Here is a 19,352-nt window from a genome sequence, read left to right on the forward strand (position 1 = left end):
TTCAGTATGTATAAAACTTTCATATGTAATATCATACTTTTTTCATTGCTGTCTTCGAAATATAAGAGCAGGCTCCAGATTCTAATGAAGAATCTCTTGCCTTCATGTTTTATTAAGGCTCTTGTGCTATGATGCTTGGGATGAGTTCAGGTGAATGAAGGTGGACTCTTTAATTTGTAGGTCATTGTTGCCTTCAAAACATCTGAATATCTGCCATTTTCCCACTGATTTTGTCTTGCTCATCTTGTCACTGTGTTTTGCCCATTTGGAAACATGTGACAGATTAATGTAATAAAGTTTGTGCTGTTGCTTCCCAATAAATGCATTGGTAAGCCACGAGATCCTACTTGTTTGTCAAGCATATTTATAGTTATTTAGTCATATAATTCTTTGTAAGATGGAACTGGCAAACAAGGATTTAGCTGAGAATTAGAAATGAGGGGAGTTTTGAAGTCTTAAAAAGAAACAATAGGTTAGCTTTAAGTGAGAAAAGGATCTTGACTAAAGCTACCATATAGTGTTAGGACTAAATTAAAAAAAAAACAAACCAGCACAACCCAAACAATCGAACAAAACCAAGCAAGACAATTGTACTTAGCAATGTTCAATCTGTAAACCTGACTTTTTCAACAGAGTCTTTTCCAAAATTTTGGAAGCTGCAGTATCCCTTTGGCACACCCGTCCTCATATGGCCACTTGAGTTTGCAGCAGCATCTTTCCTTCAGGAGGATGGTTGTAGTTATCTGCTGAAAGTGCTTCTGTTCGCTCTTGCACTCTGGAGGAACAGCCTTTCTCAGCAGCTGGCAGTGGTTTGCCATCTTCCAACCGGTGTGAATACTTGGTGTCCTGTTCTTGCTTCCCTGTCCTGCAGGAAATGAACAGCAGCCAAACCATTCCTATGTAAGACTTTGTGACCAACACTTTTGAGACACCAAGTGAAAAGGATGTAATGCCAAATTTCAGGATACTCTTATGTGGACTGGATGTTTTGGATTATGTCTTAATTTTCTAAAATAAACTTTTTAATTGATCAGTTGTGGCTAAGCAGCAGTTTATTATTTTCCTGAAACAAAAGCCAAAGGACACCTTTATATCTGAATAATGCTGGTGGTGTTATAAATTTAATTCAGGAATCTAAAGTAATTGCACATACTTCAGAAGCTGATGAGATTGGACCTGGATGTGCTTTATGTTAGTGTTTGCTTCAAGGCTAAGCGCCTTTACTTACTAGATGCCTTTACTTATTAGATCATACCACCACAGTTTGGCTAAGTTAGGATGATGCTAGAGTTTAGATCTTGTGCTAAGGATCTTTTGTGTTGTATTGGGCAAGTCTACATGGAAATTATTTTTGTCAAGTATTCTTTAAAGTGGACTTTCTGTAGGTTTTTGTGTTTGGGTTTTTTTTTTTTTTTTAATAACCTGCCAAGTAGTTGAATCATTGAAAAGACACAGGTAGAGCCATATAAATGTAACACTATAATAGTTACTGCACTGCTATTTAAAAATAATTCAATAGCTGAGCATCTCACTGTCATTGCAATTTATTTTTTCTCTGAATTAAGGAAATATTCCTCTCCAGCTTCTTATAAGAACAGTTTTCAGAAAGGTTAAGTGGGCAAATGTTACTGGGCTACACTGTAATGTAAACTGGTTGGGAACTGAACTTTTGACTCTGGATCCATGTCCAAAGGAGCCAAACATTTTTAAAAAGTCCAGAGCAGTGTGAGCTGGTGATACTGAGGTTATTCTGCCCCTCTCTCAGGTTTCACGGCTCGGGGAGAGCCAGGAGTGGAGCTGTGACTCCTAAATACATTCTCTCAGAAAAACATCTCCTGGTGGTGTTTGCATGGGGTGCAAGTCATGTAAGAAACGAATGCAGTGGGTTACTTACAAGCACCAGAAGGTTGTTTATGACGAAAAACAGGGTAGTGCTGCTTTGTTTAAGGAGGAAACACTTCAGGGTCTAGCAGATTGATAGCATCTATTTCAAAAGTGTGGTGAGTTGATGTGCTCCTCCAAAAGAAGAAAATGGCCTGACAGATCACACTGCAGTGAGCAGTATGACATTTTCTGAAGTGTGGACCCTTAAAGAACAGATTTTCTCCAAAAATTTAAACTGTATCAATAAGTAAAAAAAAAAAAAAGGAGTATTTCTGGGTGTAAAAGGTTGAATCTGCTACAATTACAATTCTTTCTGTAGTATATTAATGAAATGGATGCTTGGCAGTTTTTTTCTTTTTTTTAAATTCCAAAATAGTCTTTCAGTTCCTCTTGGGAAGTATAGTTGCTTAATTTCCCTTGTTTGCTGTGTAACCTACTGATGTTGCAAAGTGTCCACTTCATTGTCTCTTTCCTTTCTCGTCCCCCTGCTCCCACAAAACATGCAGGAAGTAATTTTGGTACTGCGAAGGATCTTGCAGAAGAAATAAGATCATTAACATCTGAGAAGGAGGGGCTGGAAGGACTTCTCAGTGAACTGTTGATTCTGAGTGCCAGAAATGTCCGAAAACTAGAGAGAATTAAAGATGATTACACCAGACTGAAAGAAGAACTTGAACAAGGAGAGACTGCCTTTGGTAAGTAGTTCATAGCCTGTTACAGCTTTTGCTCGGTCATGAGCTCCTAGGAGCCTCCTGGGTTTGATGAATCACACTGCGTGTCACAAAACATGCTGATTATTCTGAGGAAAGTTTGACCAGGACCTAGATAAGCAATATGCTGAATGTTCTTTCAGCTCTTTCCACTGGAGGTGGGGGAGGCTGAGGGGAGAAGGGGTATCGCAGCAATACACAGCTTCTTGAAAGCCCGGTTCTCCAAAACTTTATTTTCTAAGCCCACTTTTGTAATAGTGATGATGCTGCTGCTTATGTATTCACATACAGGGAAACATACAGTGGTTTTGTGTGGGAGCAGTAGATGTGGCTACCTGTGACAACAGCAACATATTTAGTATATATAACTAAATATTTAATATATATGTAACATATTTGGTGATGGATCTTGAAGGTATGAGGTGCAAGGCATGCCTGGTTCTGACGCAAGAGTTATCTGAATGAATTTATGTTTGCTGGGGGGCTTAAACAGCTTGCCAAATGCAGCTCTTGTGCTTGGATTGTAGTGTCATGGTGGAATTGGGGAAGTTCTCTGCAGTTACTGGGAATGCTACTGACAAGTTAATAAATTGCAAAGTTGTTCCTAGACTTGGCTTATTCTTTCCTGTATCCCCTGTCCTGAAGTTAAGCAGTTAAAGTGGCCTTGCTGCTTGATTAAATGAAAAGGCTGAGTAACATTTAGTTGACTACAAGTGTACAGTTACTATAGTTACCTCTAAACAGCTGAGTATAAATCTGAGAGCTACTTTAAATCTAGGGGTTTGAAATGCCTTTTCTTCTCAGGATCTTATGAGCAATAGATTGGGATAAGAACTTGCTTTTTTGGAATCTATATTAAAATACTAAAAATGATTCCTCCAATTAGTGCATTGTGACCCAAACCCACAAATGCACATCAGGCAATGCTTCCTCGTTGCCTGGATTTGCAAGTGAGTTGAAGGAGGGTTCTGACCTTCTAATCTGTCCATTTTGTTGCTCCTTTGTTTCTAGGACAATTAAATTGCCTATAATACACATGTACTTCTCGTTCTGTGTCTTTCTTAAGCAGGGTTTTAAACAAAACCTGTGCAAGGCTGTTGCTGAAGCAACAGAATTGGTAGCAGTTCATAGACTCCTTTTTCCCCTTTCACACTTATGTAGCTGTGATGGGGTGTTTTCTTGTTCTGACCTCTACTGTCACACAAGTTATGACAATAAATTGCAAAAAACTGGGTGTTTACTATGTAGATTGTTCTTTTATTGTGATTCTGTAGGCATAAGGAGAAATTTGTCCTTGTGTAAAATAAAACTCTATCAAGCAGATACTAGTCACAGATACTAAAATGAAATCTGAGATCTTTCCTTTTCCTCATCCTTGCCCCCTTTTGTATGTGATCTACATCTTTTTCTCCTTTAACAAATGGCAACTCACTTTGGTTTGACAACACTAGCATGAGTTTTGATACCAAAATATTTAACTGAATATAAGCCTTCTGATAACACTCTGGAAAACAGTTATACAGCTTGTGTCTTGGAGATGGCATCCACTTTTACAAACCAGTTTTTATTTTGTACAGCACTTTTCTGTTTGGAGAATAAAGCATAAATATTGGAATACAATTTTGTTACCATTTTTTTTTTTGCTGTTGTCTGAAAGAACTGGAGATCTGTTGGCTTTGTTGGGTTGGGGTAGCTGAGCTGACTTGCTGCGTGGCTTCAGGCTTTGTGTTCATTTACACCAGTAAAATCTATGTTGCTGCTGAGAAAGGATGGTTTTGCCTTTTCCTTGTGTTCCTGCCCCATCCCATACGCCAGCTGGGTGCTGACCAGAAACGTGATGTGAGCTGGGCATTAGCACGCCCATGAGACCCACCAGTCTGTGGTGGGAACGCCAGCGTCAGCGTGAGGGATGCCCCAGGGGTGTGGGGCTTGTTATACAGGGGGTGAGTCTGTGTCTGTGTGTGGGTGGTGTTGACCCATTAGTTTTTGTGATGGTGTGATTTTGGTAGTGTTGTCTGGCAGGAAAATGCCTCCTAAAATACTTCTGTTCCTTGAGCTAGTAGTGCAAACATAGGCTCAGCCTCTCTGTGCCGTGGGTAAAATTAGTGTGAATGATACCATTGCCTGGTGCAGCCCGTTCTGGGTCAGTTTGACTTCTCCCTCTTATAGCTACAAGCCAGGGAGAGAAATCATTTCTCCATCTTACTCTACTAGCTGAGGATGTTACTGTCCTCTGGCCTTTGTTACTAGCTGTCTGCCCAGAGTTCATTAGGGAGCCCTTCTGGCCATGCTAACTTAGAGCAAAACCGATGAGGGCTAGGCTGGCTGATCTGTGTCCTGGCATGTAGGAGCCTATGATTCCTCTTTGCAGCATGGTTATACTATGCTTTGGCTCAACTTACAGAGATGTATGTCTGTCCATAAACTAAACATAGGTTGCTGAAAGTAATGCAGAGAAAGCGGTCCCTTATGCTCGTTAAAGTCAGTGGATTTGAGTGTCTTTCACTGTAGAAAGGAGATGCTTAGTTTTTCTTTGGGAAAGGTAGTGGATCAATGTTGTCTCCTCTGATTCTTGCTTTTTTGTTGTTTCCAAGGCATAATCTACTTTCTCTGCATCAGGAGCCCTTCCCTCTTTCTTTCTTTCTTTTTTTTTTTTTTTTTTTTAATATAGCACCTTAAAACCTTCTGCACAGGTATTCGTACACATGACTGTTTCTAAATCATCTGCCACTTTAACTGTTATATTTCATGCCTGTGAACTTCTTTAAAACTTATTTTGAATTTATTTTTTTTTAACTGGAGATAATCCTGCTTTGTCTGGAAACATTAAACAAAAAAAAATTGAAATGCTAAAATGTGTGTATGTTTGTCTTTGTCGTGTGTATAAATTGGTCACCTATTTTTTACTTCATTAATAATTGTTGATTTCTCACAGTAATGCAGATATAAGGAAGCAGACGTCAAGGGAAGAGACTTAATCACACAATAATCAGAGCTGGAATTTTAAATAGGACACATCATTAGCATGTTAATGAATTTTCTCACTCTGTGCCAGCTGCCCAAGTATAAAAGATATTGCAGATGTAGTGCAAAAATCAGGCTTGGCTTACTGTGCTGAGAGCTGTCAGTGCTCCCTATAAAGGAGATTTGACAAAAATCCTTTCATATTTTTAGAGATGCTCAAAAATGTGTTTTCCCATTGGATAATAGAAGCATCGACAAGTAGACTATATATTAGCATTTTAGGATGAATAGTACTGATTTGCCCTTTAGACAGTAACTTTCTTCTGGGGGCTTCACTTCATCAGAACACTTCTATAAATGTGATCAATTGTTATTGCCGTTTTACAGATAGGAAAGCCAGAGACTCGGGGGTCATGTAATTTTACCTGAAATGGTGGTGAAACAGTTTCCTGATTGATGCTCTAGTAACAATCATGATTGAATTAATCACTTGCAGTAAACAGATTTGAAATCAAATGATACTCTCTGTGACCTTTACATTCTTCTAGACTGCAGGTATTTCTATAACCTGAGATGTTCTGGGAAAATCACTGAAGGTCTTTGTGCTTTACTGTTGAGCAGACCTGCCTTATAAAGTCAGAAGTTTCTGCCATGGTGAGAAAGAGAACTGCTTTGCAGCCCAAAACAACCAAACCCATCTTCCAGACCAGTGAAGCTTAATTACTTGCCTGTCTGCCAGACTGCTGGATTGTGCTTATAAATCCTGGCCTTGGGTTGATTGGCATTTGTAACCCAGGGCTGGAAATGAAAACTACCCTCTTGTCTCAGTTTCCTCATTACCAGTACTGACGGGCAAGTTTTCCTGCCTCATTTGCTGAATTCCTTTTCTGGCTGCACTCAGCCATTTTCTGCCCCTATTACACTTTTGGGAAAGCGTCTCCTGGTAAATAATGTATGTATGCACAAAACTAGGGGGGACTGTATTTCATGATCTAAATTGCTAGGTTGTGCTTGCCAAGTCATCTTAAGTAGAATCTCTATACTGACTTAATTTCTAGAGGAAATATAAAATAAAAGCTATCATGCACATTAAAATAGCTTTTTTTACCCTTTTAAAAAAAAAATGTTTGGAGGCTGTCATTTCAGTTTCTACTGCTCAACTTGCATTGACGTTATTGAGTTTTGTTGTCTTACACATGGCTTGTCTAAGACCTACAACTCTTACCAGCCTGCTTGTAGAGTGAAGCTTTCTGGAACTGAACAGATATATTTATTAAATAACAAATTAGATGTAGCAGGAGGGTTTCTTAGGAAGCTGGAATTTAATTTTAACGCTCAGTTTTTCTTTCTCTAGTTCAATGTGCATACTGTGAACGCTTGCACAGGATATCATAGCATTTTGTTCTTTAACAAAAGAGAAACCTACCCAAGTCCATTGTTTGTTTGTTTGTTTTTTTTTTTTTTTTTTTTAAATGTGTGATTTGGCTTAGCTATTTAAGAACAAAATGTGTTCAGAATGTATGTCGAAGAACCTGGTCTTTTTACAGTCATGACTCAAAAAGCTGCATATTTGGCTGTTATGGAGGATGCAATTAATTAGTGTAAGCTTACCATCATGTGGACAGCAGAAACCACTAGTGGTGCTGCTTAAAGTAATACTGGCTTTGCATACTGAAATATTTATGAAAAGCAGGTTCTGTACTTCATACGCAATTGTATAGGATGTGATTTACCAAACTGTTAATGACCACTTACTGCAAAGCATGTTTAGTCTCTTTCAAAGACACATTTTTATTGACAGCTTCAGCACTGAAAGCCTTATAATAGAAGCATATGCAATGTGCTTCCTGCTGGGAAACCTTTTTTTTTTTTTGTAGTTTAAATATTTGTTTTTAATAATAGTTGTTATACAAAAGCTTCTCTATGTCTCTTTGTAACTGATTTTTATAATGCTTTTTGAAAGTGCCTAAAGATTATTGAAAACTTTATACCGATTTTAATTATTTCAGAAACTACCAACTCACTGTCTGCCCATGACTTGAGAAAAGCGATCCCATGTTTTGCTTTACTGATTCTTTTTTTTGGGTGGTGGTTTTAATTTTGTTCCTCGGTGATGGTTTTTCTATCCCATATAGGCTTTCCATATTGTTTCCACGGTTCATCCTGTGTCTGAGTGATTATCTGATTCTAAACTGAAAAGCTGAACCTTTTGATTGCTTCTGTTTAAATAAATCATTAAAGGAGAACCACATAGTGTGTAACAGATGGGTTTCCATGAGGAAGAAGCTGTTCTGAGTCTCATTGTGTGTCCACTTCTAATTTGTGCAAGGTCATTACGTTCTGCATGTCATACCTATATGAAATGCTTGTTGTCATTCAAGTGAGTGGTGAAATGGAACAGATTATTGCTTATGTCTACGGCCATCTCTGTTTAAACAGTGATCTTGTCAAATTTGGCCAACATTCACTCTGTTTAGCTTTCACAAAAAGTATAAACCCCTCAGTGGTGATGCAGGAATGGGACTGACACTGCAGCTGGTAGCATCTTTTATTCTGAGCTGACATTTAGCTCATGCTCCAAAGTGGTGCTCAGCAGCCTTCTGTCGGGCAGCATGTAAAAGCCAGGTCCACATAAAGAAATAAAAAAAAAAGAAAAAAAAGAAACAAGCAACAAACAAAGAAGCCCAACCTTGCAGATCTCCTTTTGTGTTGTCATGGCCAAATTCAGCATGAGTAATTGCACTCTGCTCATCAGTATTCTCTCTGCTGTTTCATTTGAAAAACTGGTATTTCTGCGTTTGCTTGGACTTGTACTGTTACGCATATTGCGTGCTTCTCTGCATTGTAAGCATGATGCTCATTTTCTTGGGTTTTTAAGGCACTTGGGATCTTTTATGTTAAGCATACCCATATACATCTTTTGATCTTACAGTTCTGTAACTGTAGTCACTGCATTTTGAATTGCTACCAAGATTTGAGGATAAATTCAGACTAATGGTTTTCATTCTGTCATGTTTCCACAAAATCTATATAAAATAAGTGAAAACATTTTAAGTAACATAATCTCTGCTAAATAATATTTAATTGTAAGTCGTTGAGGGTTTTGTATTATGGAATTGACTTTTTTGATAAATACTATCTGTACAATTTAACAACATATAAAGAGTAAGTTCTGCTAAGCATTTCCTATAACTGAAATGTGTAATATATTTTTACTTTAGGCATCAGTTTTTGTCAGGATTGAAAAGATTGGAAACCAGTCTGTTTTAGCATAATTAAGTTTGCCATATGTCTTAAGTCACTTGTAATTGTGATTATAAAGGTCATCTTGTCTAGTGTTGTTCATTTAAATATGTAAAATACTTTTATTTTCACTTGGAGGACAGAGGTTTAGTTTATACAAATGCAGTGAAAGTATTAAATTTAATCTGCCCATTCTGTATAATTAGGTGCAAATACCTGTAATGCAGGAGATTCAAAGTATGTGTTCAGGCAACTTGAACTGACGCAGTAGCTTGGTTCAAAGCCCACAGATATCTATGGGGGTCTTGATCAGGCCACTTCTCTGTTGATGCTCAAAGATGAGCTTCTCTCTCTTTCTTCTGAGATCTGATGGTATTAACTTTATTGAAATGTTTTACATACCGGTGTAATACTCTTTCTTTGTAGACAGCAGTATGACCTAACAATGTGCAGAATGACTCCTGAAATGACCACGTACTGGTTTTGCAGTTGTAGAGGTGGTTATGTACTAGGTGCAAGAAACAGAGCTCGGTCTCTTCAGGAAAAATGATGATCCCATCCTTAACTAGGATAAGCAGTAGAGGCATCAAGGTTTTCAAAGTTGTAGTGCCACAGAAATACAGAGTGGCTCTGTTGGGATGATGGAAGTGCAATTTGATGGTGAAAAGTGTTACTGAACAGCCTTCTGCTGCAATGAGATGGGCAACCTCAACCCCATAATGCAGCAGATGTACTTTAATGCGCTGGTGGACGTGCAAGCAAGCAAGCAGAAAGTTCTGATAGTGTGCCAGGCAACTTCTTCCCTTACATCTGAAATGCTATTGCCAGCTATTGTGCATTAAACTTTTGGGGCATGTGCAATACCAAATTATTCCCGGTTTTCCATCTCTGCCTCTAGGTTTCTGCATTGCTCTGCGTTTTTAGTTCAGCTGCTCCAGCTGATTGAGTGGCAACAGGATAAATATGAAGCAACAAAGATGAGTGAATCTGGAATAAATTTGGAAGTGTATACTACCAATTTTAATCATTCCTCATTAGATTCTCATTCTGCAGCTGCATCTTCTGTGATACTGGTCTCAGATTGAACTTTCACTTTTTTTTTTTTTTAATGACTAAAGCTAGTTTCAGAAGGAATGAGTTGTTAAGATGCCAGAAGGCTAGGATTAAAAAATAGTGCTGGTAGGCTCGTTGGACAGATGGGACAGGTTCCTGTATGCAATTAAAACTACTTTAGCATGACAGTAGCCCTGGTGATGACCAACAAATCTTCTTTAAGATTTGCCACTTCTGGAGTTGGAGCAGATAGTACTGTCATGCTATCGAACTTTCTATGTTATTGCATTGTGAAGTGTGCTTTTTCCTGGTGGTTTCTACATGTTGTATGAAGAGAATTCAAGTTTTGGCGGAAAGATAAAGTTGTGTTTGACTGGAGCTGCTCAGAGGCAGGCAGAAAGGTGGAGCCTATCTGAGGATGGTGGGGTGCTCAGAAGATGAACATAGAACTGCTGGCATAGGTAGTTAGACTTGACAGATAGGATCAAATTACTTTTCAAAGAAAGGTAAATACTGCTTTCCTCGTCTCACAGATGAGGTAGAGGAGACACTCAACTGGTTTTGTGGTTCTGTTCACTTTGCCATTTCATATAGATGCTGCCTGTATGCATTTGGTCAGGACCTGTTGGATGGCATTGTGCTTGACAACTTGATCCTGAAACAATAACAGGATGGAAGTATGAGAACACTGTTCGGCCTCTTAAAAACTTGAAATTTTATTGAAAAAGTCAGTAAACTGTGGGCCTAGCATTCACAGGTTTCTTTATTTTAAGTTCTATTCATTTTGGTTTTTATTCGCAGAGTCATACACCAGGGTTTTGCTTTGTCTTCTTGATTATTTTTTTTTTTTTTTTGTGTGTCATTGTTCAAGTTACGTTAACTTGGCATGATACTTTCAGGTCCCAAAAATGTGCAAAGGGCTCTTTAGGTTGACATGCCTCTTTTACTTTCTTTTGAGGATAAGTGTAGAGAGGGACAGGATATTTAAGGAATAGCTTCTGTTTGTTTTCTAGTAGCCCTTCAGTGAAACCAATCTCAGGCAGTTATCCTTCCAAAGAGTCAGGCTTTCTGCAGATTGAATATGAATATAATACAGCATTTTACATTCAGTTGATGTTTTGGTTTTTATGTAATTTTTTTAGCTGTAAGCAATCAAATGTTGTTTTGCGTCATTTGGGATCACTGATGTAAAATCGATGTCCTAGAATAGGATTATACTGCAGCAGAACTGGAGAGTGAAGATAATGTTTAACTTTTTAGTTACAGGTGTTTTTTTCAGGTGTATGTATTTTGATTCAAAATCTTAACACATGAATACTTTTCCACGCAAATGTTTTCATTAAAGTGTTTTGGCAGTATCCTCAAGTTACAGCATACGAGTCATACTGAGTGCATGCAGCTCGTAAAGAATTGTACCTCCTTACGTTGATGGTAAATTAACCTCAGTGACTGAATGAAAAGTCAGATAATTTTCTTAGGCGTTACCTTTCATCTTTCCTTTGATACTGACTGGCAATATTCAGGTACAGGATCTGGGAGTACAAACAGCTAAGCAAAAGAGACCCCTGGGACACTATTCCATTTGGAATACAAGGTGCCCGTCATGAAATGCAGGTTTTTTTCCAGTTTTTGTTCCTGTTGATTGTCAGGTACAGAGTCTTTCTTTCTTGTGGTTATTGGTTTAAGGTTTTCTGTGAGGTATTCGCAAATGCAGTAGTAGAGATACAAGCTAAATAAAGGTTTCTGTAATTAAGATACTGGAAAATAGGGACATTATCACCCTCAACTGACTTTTCACTTAATAATTATATACTTAAAATGGTTGAAATGACTGTCTGCTGTGTAGCTTGTTACTTGAATCACCACAGGGTTCCAAGCGTGCTGCAGGCTTTATACCCACAGATACACGGATGTGTAACCAAATCTGGAGTAATGGAAAATATTTATCGAAAGATGGGGAAGGTATAATATCTGATGATAAAAACAGAATAAACCCACTGAACTTGTAGTCCCCTCTAAAGCAGCTGTTTTTTTTCTCCAAAATTATTTTAATGCTGCATGCATTATCCTAAAGAAGGCTTTGCAATAGAAAACCTCTTCCAATTCACATCTTTTACCAAGATACAAAACTGGAAATACAGTGAATTTAAATGAAGGAAAGAGATTATTTGTTCTGACTATGATTCCCCAGAGCAGACGTATTTACAGTTCTTGGGGTTTTTTCTCTAAGCTTTTTGTCTTTTTCTGTGCTTCCATTAAGCCTGAACTGATTACTCTGAGGCAATAGAAATCTTATTATTTAGAGCAGAGTTAAGTACCTTGTCTCCCCTGTTCAGGAATGGAAAGTTTTCATCCAAGAATTTTCTTCTTCCCTCTGCCCTTGGAGAGATAACCTGGAGTAAAAGACAGAAAACCAAAGAATTACTAATGCCTGAAGTCAGGAGCTGGAATTCTGTATCCTTCAGTTTGATTTCTCTTCTCACCGGAGCAGGAACAGAGAGAGTTTGCTCATGTTTCAGTTCATTTGTGCCACGGTTTCCTTGTATGAGTGGAGGTAATGGCTGCTTCTGTTACAATTTTGTGAGGTCTGTGGTCCACAGACTCGATACTTAAGCGCAGGAGATGGTAGCAGCAGACAATAGTGTAAGACCAGGGTTCTTACTGCCTATAATTGCACAGAATCTGTGGTCCATGTGCAGCAGGTGCTAGTGATTAGTATTTCTGATTACCTGCCAGATTTCAACTGATAGGCTGAGGTCATGTAAGAAATGTAAGAAATACATCAAACTAGGTATGTGAAAGACTACTCTTTTGTTGTAGTTGTGTTCGAACCCTGGTTTTTTTTCTTTATTAAAAAAATATCGTAGTAGTCAGAATAGAATTAAAACTTTGAATGTTGCTAACTGAAAAAAAGATTCAATCATCATATTTGCAGAAGATATGTTTAGTTTGATGTGCATGTTGAAGGCTTGGGTAAAGATAAACAGGCAGTGTTTGCCAAACTGCATAAGATTAAACAGTTCATTACCTGTTGGAATTATCAGCTGGAAGGCACGCTGCATAATTTGGACTGCAACCTTTATACACTTTTGGCTGGATTACACCTCTTATCTAGTGAGGTGCACTGAAATATAATTAACAATGCGAGCTGGAAATGACAGGTTGAAACTGTGTGGATTTTTGTGCAGATAAACAGTCCTGTATCTCGACTAGAATTCATAGTAACATTTTCTCTACTAATTCTTTTCCCCAGTTCTTGTATTCTGAAACATTGTACAGAGAAAAATTACCTGTGCTCTGTGCCAGAGAAAAGCGAACAGGCACCAGCCATATCTCCTGTGGGCTTGACTCTAAGAACCTTTGGAAAATGTTAAACCCTGCAAAAAAACAGCAGGAATTGCAGATCTTTTGTATTCTTGATTTTGAATGTTTTGTTTGAGAATTTTGAAAATACATGGAGGCAAAAATTTTGATCCTTTGATATCAGTAAGAGTTTTGTCTTCAGTTTCAGCAGAGTTCAGGGTTTCACCTGTGGCATTCTGCTATACTGAAGCAGCATCGTCTGTTTCTGATCTGAGGCGCTTGGATGCCGGTCCTCTTTCTTTGATGGAAGTGTGGTCCACATAAGAAAGAGCATAATTTGCTTAGGAGTTCTTTTAACTAGGAAATCCTTCAGCTTTGTTATAAAGTGATACATTGTGCAGTTGGTAGGCCTCTCCTGTTAAAGAAGAAACAAGTATTTCATTTTGTAGCTTTTAGGCTAAAAGCTAATTATGTTGATTTTAGTTCAATGAATTTATAGCCCTTTGACTTTTGCAATGAGTTTTTTATTTTAGGACAGCGTTTCTCTGTAGTTAGAACAATATATATATTTTTTTTTTACGAGACAGAGCATTTGCAGTGTGATGTTTTCAAAAGAATTACTTGCAGCACTTATTCTTTATACTGCAGTAAAAGAATGACCTGAATGAAATGTATTGCTGTTGTATTTTCAGGTTTCCAGTATATGATCTTGTGGGTATATAAATGTTCTTGTTAATTCTCAGCTAGTGATCAAAATAAAAATGTGTATGCCCCAGCAGAAAATGTTAAGACTCTGATATGAAGTTCATTCCTTCTATTCAGTACCTGTGAAAAAAAGGGGTGTAAGTACTGGTGTGACATACCATCATTCATTACCTCATGAAATCGTCAGCCACTTTCTTAGATGGGAAGGTGTTATTCCAGTGGGAGAGGTGGCCTCTAAATGAGCCTTAGACACTGGCTGAAATATCTGAAATGGTATTGTCCTTTTCAGGACCTTAGATGGCATACAAAGGCATCAATGTGAATATTCGTTAACTTAGCCCTTTTTTCTCCATGTACTTTCTGTTTACGTGCTAAGTAATGACAGTCTTGAGAAAACTTAAATAACAACTTTAAAGAGGGACACAGCTATTCCTACAACCTGCTGGTGCTGAACAGGGCTTTCAACAGTTTCTGCCAGTACTTGGCATAGTCTTCTGGTAGCCAAAAAAGCCTGGATGGTGTGTCAGTGTCGTAGCCTAAAGATACTTCATGAGCAAGTTGGCCAGTACTCAAAAAGATTTTGCCTACAACCTGTCTGCAGTATGGGTTATAGACCAGAGGAAACTGAAAAATAAAGCCCGTGTATCTGGGTAGTTTTTGCCAATGAGTCTGGTTAAAACCAGTTGCTGGTATGAGCCCTATTGTGCCGTTGCAGGCAGCCTGGGACGGTGTTGTACTTCTGTTCTGGTAGGTAAGAGCATTCTCCATTGCCTGGAGTTCATCCTGAGTGGAATGTGAACATATTTGCACAGATCACAGAATTGGTTTGGACAGCGGTTAGAAGAAAAAAAGAAATTTTAGATCGTCATGTGAGCTAGTGGAATGGAATCAGTTCTTGCAAAAATTGGAGAGAATTTGTAGAGTAGTTGTGGGAGATTAAAGGGAGAGAATTTGTAGAGTATTTGTGGGAGATTAAAGGGTTGGGAGACAGACCTAGTTGTTGGAAGGCTCAAGATGCTTAGTGCTTCATCAACAGAAGTGTGAGATCATGGGGTGGCAGTCTGCAGCTGCCTGCTTGGAGACCAGAACTCTAGTGGAAAGATCTCTCTGGTGGCGCACAAAAGCAGAAGGGATCATTTCTAATGGCTAGCAATTGAAGCTTGACAACTCTAGATTAAAAGATGAGTTCTTCACCTTTTAACTGGCAGGGCAGTTAGCTTTTGCCAGAGTTCAGCAAAGATTGTTGCAAATTCCAAGCAACTGTTTGGGTTTTTTTACACCTAGTTCCAGCTGGAATGAATTCAGAGAAATTGTACTGCCTATATTTTGCAGATGATGAGGATGAGGGAATGCAATAACCTCTGTTAGATTTGCATTCTGGAACTATTGTTTTATCAATATAATGATAACTAGAGAAGCAATTCCTATATTGGCATTTTTTTAGATTAATGAAGCCCAATGCAGAATGTTATTAACGTTTTCTATTGGTGTTACAATTCACTAGGTTCTGCAGTAACTCCCAGTTCTCTTCCTTCCCCTTTTTTCTTTCATTTTTAATTTACTGTCTCCCAATACTTTTTTCAATCTTTACGTGTTTTATTTCCTTGTGCAGTTTATGCCATATGAAATTGTTTTCTTACAATTCAATAATTCATTGAAGTTTTATTCAGCTGCGCTCCTAATCACGTGGAGCACAATTTCACACCTTTTCCAGGGCAGTGCACCATTCACCAAGACCACTTTCTTTACCTGATTTATTTATTCTTAAAAGAAGCTGCCATGCCCAAGTCTTCTCTGACTTGTTTAATTCCTCAAAGGCACAGTATGTAGGTGTTACTTCATTCTTATGCTGCTTGCATTTTGCCTCTCGTGGTGACCCCTGCTGAGGTTACTTATGTAGCATATGAGTGGATTGGTTAGGGAAATGGAGACCGCAGGAAAACACGGGAACACTCCAAAAGCATAGAGCATTTTACAAGCTGGCTGCCTGACCTTGAAAACCAATATTCACTGTCTAAATGGGAAGATGTATTCACAGTTTTGCAGGATAAAGTACCAGGGTACCAGGATCTTTTCCTGTGTTAGAATACTTTGTCACAGTACTGAAATGCTGAACTGCAGCTGAGAACCATCAGGGTATATGTTTATTAAGTTAATTTTGCTTCTGTAGCATCCCCCTGTGTAGGATGCCAGGCATTTTATGCCTTTCAAAGAAATATAAAGAAGCAAGAAAACCTCCATCTTTTAAAATTCTCTTGGGTTTTGGGAGTTGCTTTAAAAGTTCTGATCCCCCAGTCTTTGGCATTCCTATGTTTATTTTATACTCTCTTTCTATCATTAAGCTTTCTGTGAACCATGTGCTTTAATACTTACCCATCTCTGATAAATGCCATACATCTCTGCAGCAGAAGAAGTTTTAACCTCTAAAATCTGAGCATTAAGTTGTCTACAACTTTTCCTTTTTTCTTAGTTGTTCTTCCTGCTTAGGTTTACTTTGATTGTAAGCCTTAACTCCAGTTACATGTATTTTCCCTTTATTTATATTTTACTTTTATCTTTCCTTATCTATGTTCAAACCTTTTGCATTTTCTATAGTCCTTTTATTTGCATCCGTGTGTGTGCAAAATAATTTCATTTAATTTATTATGCTGTTCTCTCATTTGTTAGTTTTTCTGATGCAAATGGTTCCTGACATAAACTGCACAGACTTTGCTGTTTTACTATTCTGTAAATTATTTGTTACCTTTATTTTTCCCCAGTTTAACTGAGCTATCCACATTTGATGCTTAACATTACTACTTTTTAAAAAACGTGGCAGGCTGGTTCCTTGTTTCAATCCACATGTAACAAACCTGAGTTACAGAAAGATTCTTCATTCTACTTGCATGATTTATGGGCTTGGATAGTTAGATGGTTGCTCTAAAAATTGCCAGTACTTGCTGACAAGTATTTTTACAGCCTACAAGTTTAGTAGAAGAGAATAAGCCAAATGGGAAGCTATTTCTGCTTCTTTCTTCTGTGTGCAGAGATCTTCTCCTCACTACTCCAAGAAATTTCTTCAGGCTGTATTTTACTATTTGTGCAGTGTAAACCAGCAGGGACTAACCGACTGTATTTCACTCCCTCCTCCTAGCAGCAACGTATCTGGAATTCTCAAAGCAGAAAGAAACCCATCTCGTAGTGCTCTGTACTGCCAGATCCTTTTCCTGTCCCAGGTCAGGTAGATGCTGTGATGAAGTGCCTTCACGCAAAATTCTGCTTTCCTCTGCTATAAGGTGGTCTGCCCTTGTTAATGATAACTGGGCTAGAGGCAGCACTCGGTGCAGCTCTCAGGTACAGTTTCCTTATCGCAAACCTGCTATTTTTGTTACCCTGCCCATTATCCCTGTTTGATGTGGTGCTTAAAAGGGTTTGTGGCTGGCTGGTCCTGGCTCAGTTGTGCCACTGCACATCAAACGTGTGTTCCCTTCGGCAGTGTTTTCCAGGTTTCCCATCTGTTCTTTCAGTTCCCTGTTTGAAAAAGGACCATCTTGAGCTGTGATGAAGTACTAAGCTCTCAAGGTAGAGTGTGATGATCCCACAGAGGAGTATTTTCTCTTATGTTAAGCATCGGGGTGCTCAAGATGACTTGGCATTGGAACAATTCTTTCTTTCTTTCTGTCCTTATTTCCTCGATGGAGTTTTGCTGCTGAACAAGTAGAACTGGTGATAAACTTTATACCCAAGATATTTCTGGAAATTACATTAGCCATAAAGTTTAAAAAGGCAAAAAAAGATATATTCCTTGAAACAACCTACCTAAAATGATTATGTAATGAAGAATTCTGCTTCAGTACATAGAGTATTCTTCAGGGAATAGTCTGAGTCTGACTATTGCGAGCTTTTAATGTTATGAAGTGAGTAAAAAGCATGGTAATAGAAGAACTGCTGTCCAAGAATAACTCTGTAATAAGAGGTTAGGTAGGAGATGTTATCTGACTGTTTAGCAGTCGAAGGTCACTAGCACAGGCAGAACTCATTTAGCTTTTGTTCCCCATCCTTACTGTAGGTGATTACTTCCTTCACACAATATTTTTGTTATTTTGGCACACTGTGTGACTGACAGCAACCTCTTTAACTCTTCCCAGCTTTGGCAACCACCAGCCTCTGTGAAATGACAGTCTCTCTGTAGGTTTTGATAAGGCGTTCTTTAAAAGAGAGCTTAATCTGCCATCATTTATTTTATTAAATTGAAATATGTTCTTGCTGCCCCCTTTGCTGCGAGTTATTGCTTCAACAATCACAGGCCCATCTGATTTACTGTAAACAGTTATAACTGCAGAGCAGGTATGTGGGCCGTAAATCGGTTGGAAAACGGGAGCAATTTGCTAGCGGAGAGAAAGTAACATTAAGTTAAGCTATTGTAGCATTCACTGGAGTCTTGTATCATCAGCTACGCCAGCTTAGCTAAATATTACAAGAAGCTTTATGCCAGTTGTTGTTTTGCCGCTTACTTGGTGCCTGCCTTATCAGAGAGCACCAAGGTGGGACGTGGCTGCCTGGCAGGGTGTGGGACTGCCTGGGCTCCCTGAGACGGGTGGGAAATCAGCTGCGGTGATGGAAGAGGGAAGGGGCCGTTCTTCCACTGTCCTGAGGGGGCAGCTGTGATCTGGATACTGCAAATAATTTATTTTTCATTTTGTCTAATGAACTGGAAAATTGAGGGAGGAGAAAAAAAAGCTTCAGTGGGAGAAATCGTGCAGGTGCAGGGAGGAGGCATCAAAACTGGGGATTCATTTGAAGAGAAGGTACTGTAGATTGGAAGAAGCTCGTGATTTAGTAATGCATGAAATGTTTCTTTCAGCCAAAAGCAAAGCTTTAGTCTCCTCCCCTTGCAAACCTCCAGAATCAGGTGAATTCTGTTTTTTTTTTTTTTCCCCTTAAGAGGTGGGAGTTCAGTGGCCCAGTGGTTAGGGCGCTGTCTTGGTGTGCAGTATCTGGATTTAGTTTTTCCTGTGTCTGGGATTTGAATCCACCTGACCTGCAGGACAGGGGCAAAGCTGGAGAGGGGTGGTGTGTCCCAAGTAGCTGAATGTGCTCTGGAGGAGGGATTGTGCTATCACCTCTGTGTCCCGACTGCCATGCTAGAGCTTTCTCCTTTTAGGGGTTGTAAAACTCATCCTGTTTTATCATTCGTTGCTTTTGCTAGTGCCAACTGTCTCTGGAACCATGGGAAGTTGTAATTATGCGATTATATGATTTATTGCTTGCACTCAGCAGCCGCTCTGCGTTGCTGTTTCTGTTACTTCTGAATTGGATCCATTTATAAGTTTGATATTCTTACAAACATCGTGTAAATATAATTACAGGTAGTGTTACGTTATTGGCCAATCTCATTTGGGAAAAAATTAATTTCAATTTTAAAGTTTTTTTCAAGAACGCTTTAATTCCGAGGAAAGCCTCATGTTTGCAGAGTTTTGTTCGGGGTGTGGGTTAAAGAGTCACGATTTT

The 19,352-nt window shown here is 38.7% G+C and overlaps 1 protein-coding gene across 8 annotated transcripts in view; it reads left to right on the top strand.

Annotated features, from left to right (window-relative positions):
- Positions 1–19,352, top strand: part of DISC1 (DISC1 scaffold protein) — a 230,003-nt gene that overhangs the window by 119,864 nt on the left and 90,787 nt on the right. For all 8 annotated transcript variants that reach the window (XM_080388867.1, XM_080388870.1, XM_080388869.1 and 5 more), the window contains one exon: positions 2,391–2,579. In XM_080388867.1, the coding sequence (XP_080244993.1) occupies positions 2,391–2,579 (189 nt within the window). The remainder of the gene's footprint in view (positions 1–2,390; positions 2,580–19,352) is intronic.

This window comes from Falco punctatus (genome assembly GCF_963210335.1).
Source record: "Falco punctatus genome assembly, chromosome: 5".
In the NCBI taxonomy this organism is placed as follows: domain Eukaryota; kingdom Metazoa; phylum Chordata; class Aves; order Falconiformes; family Falconidae; genus Falco; species Falco punctatus.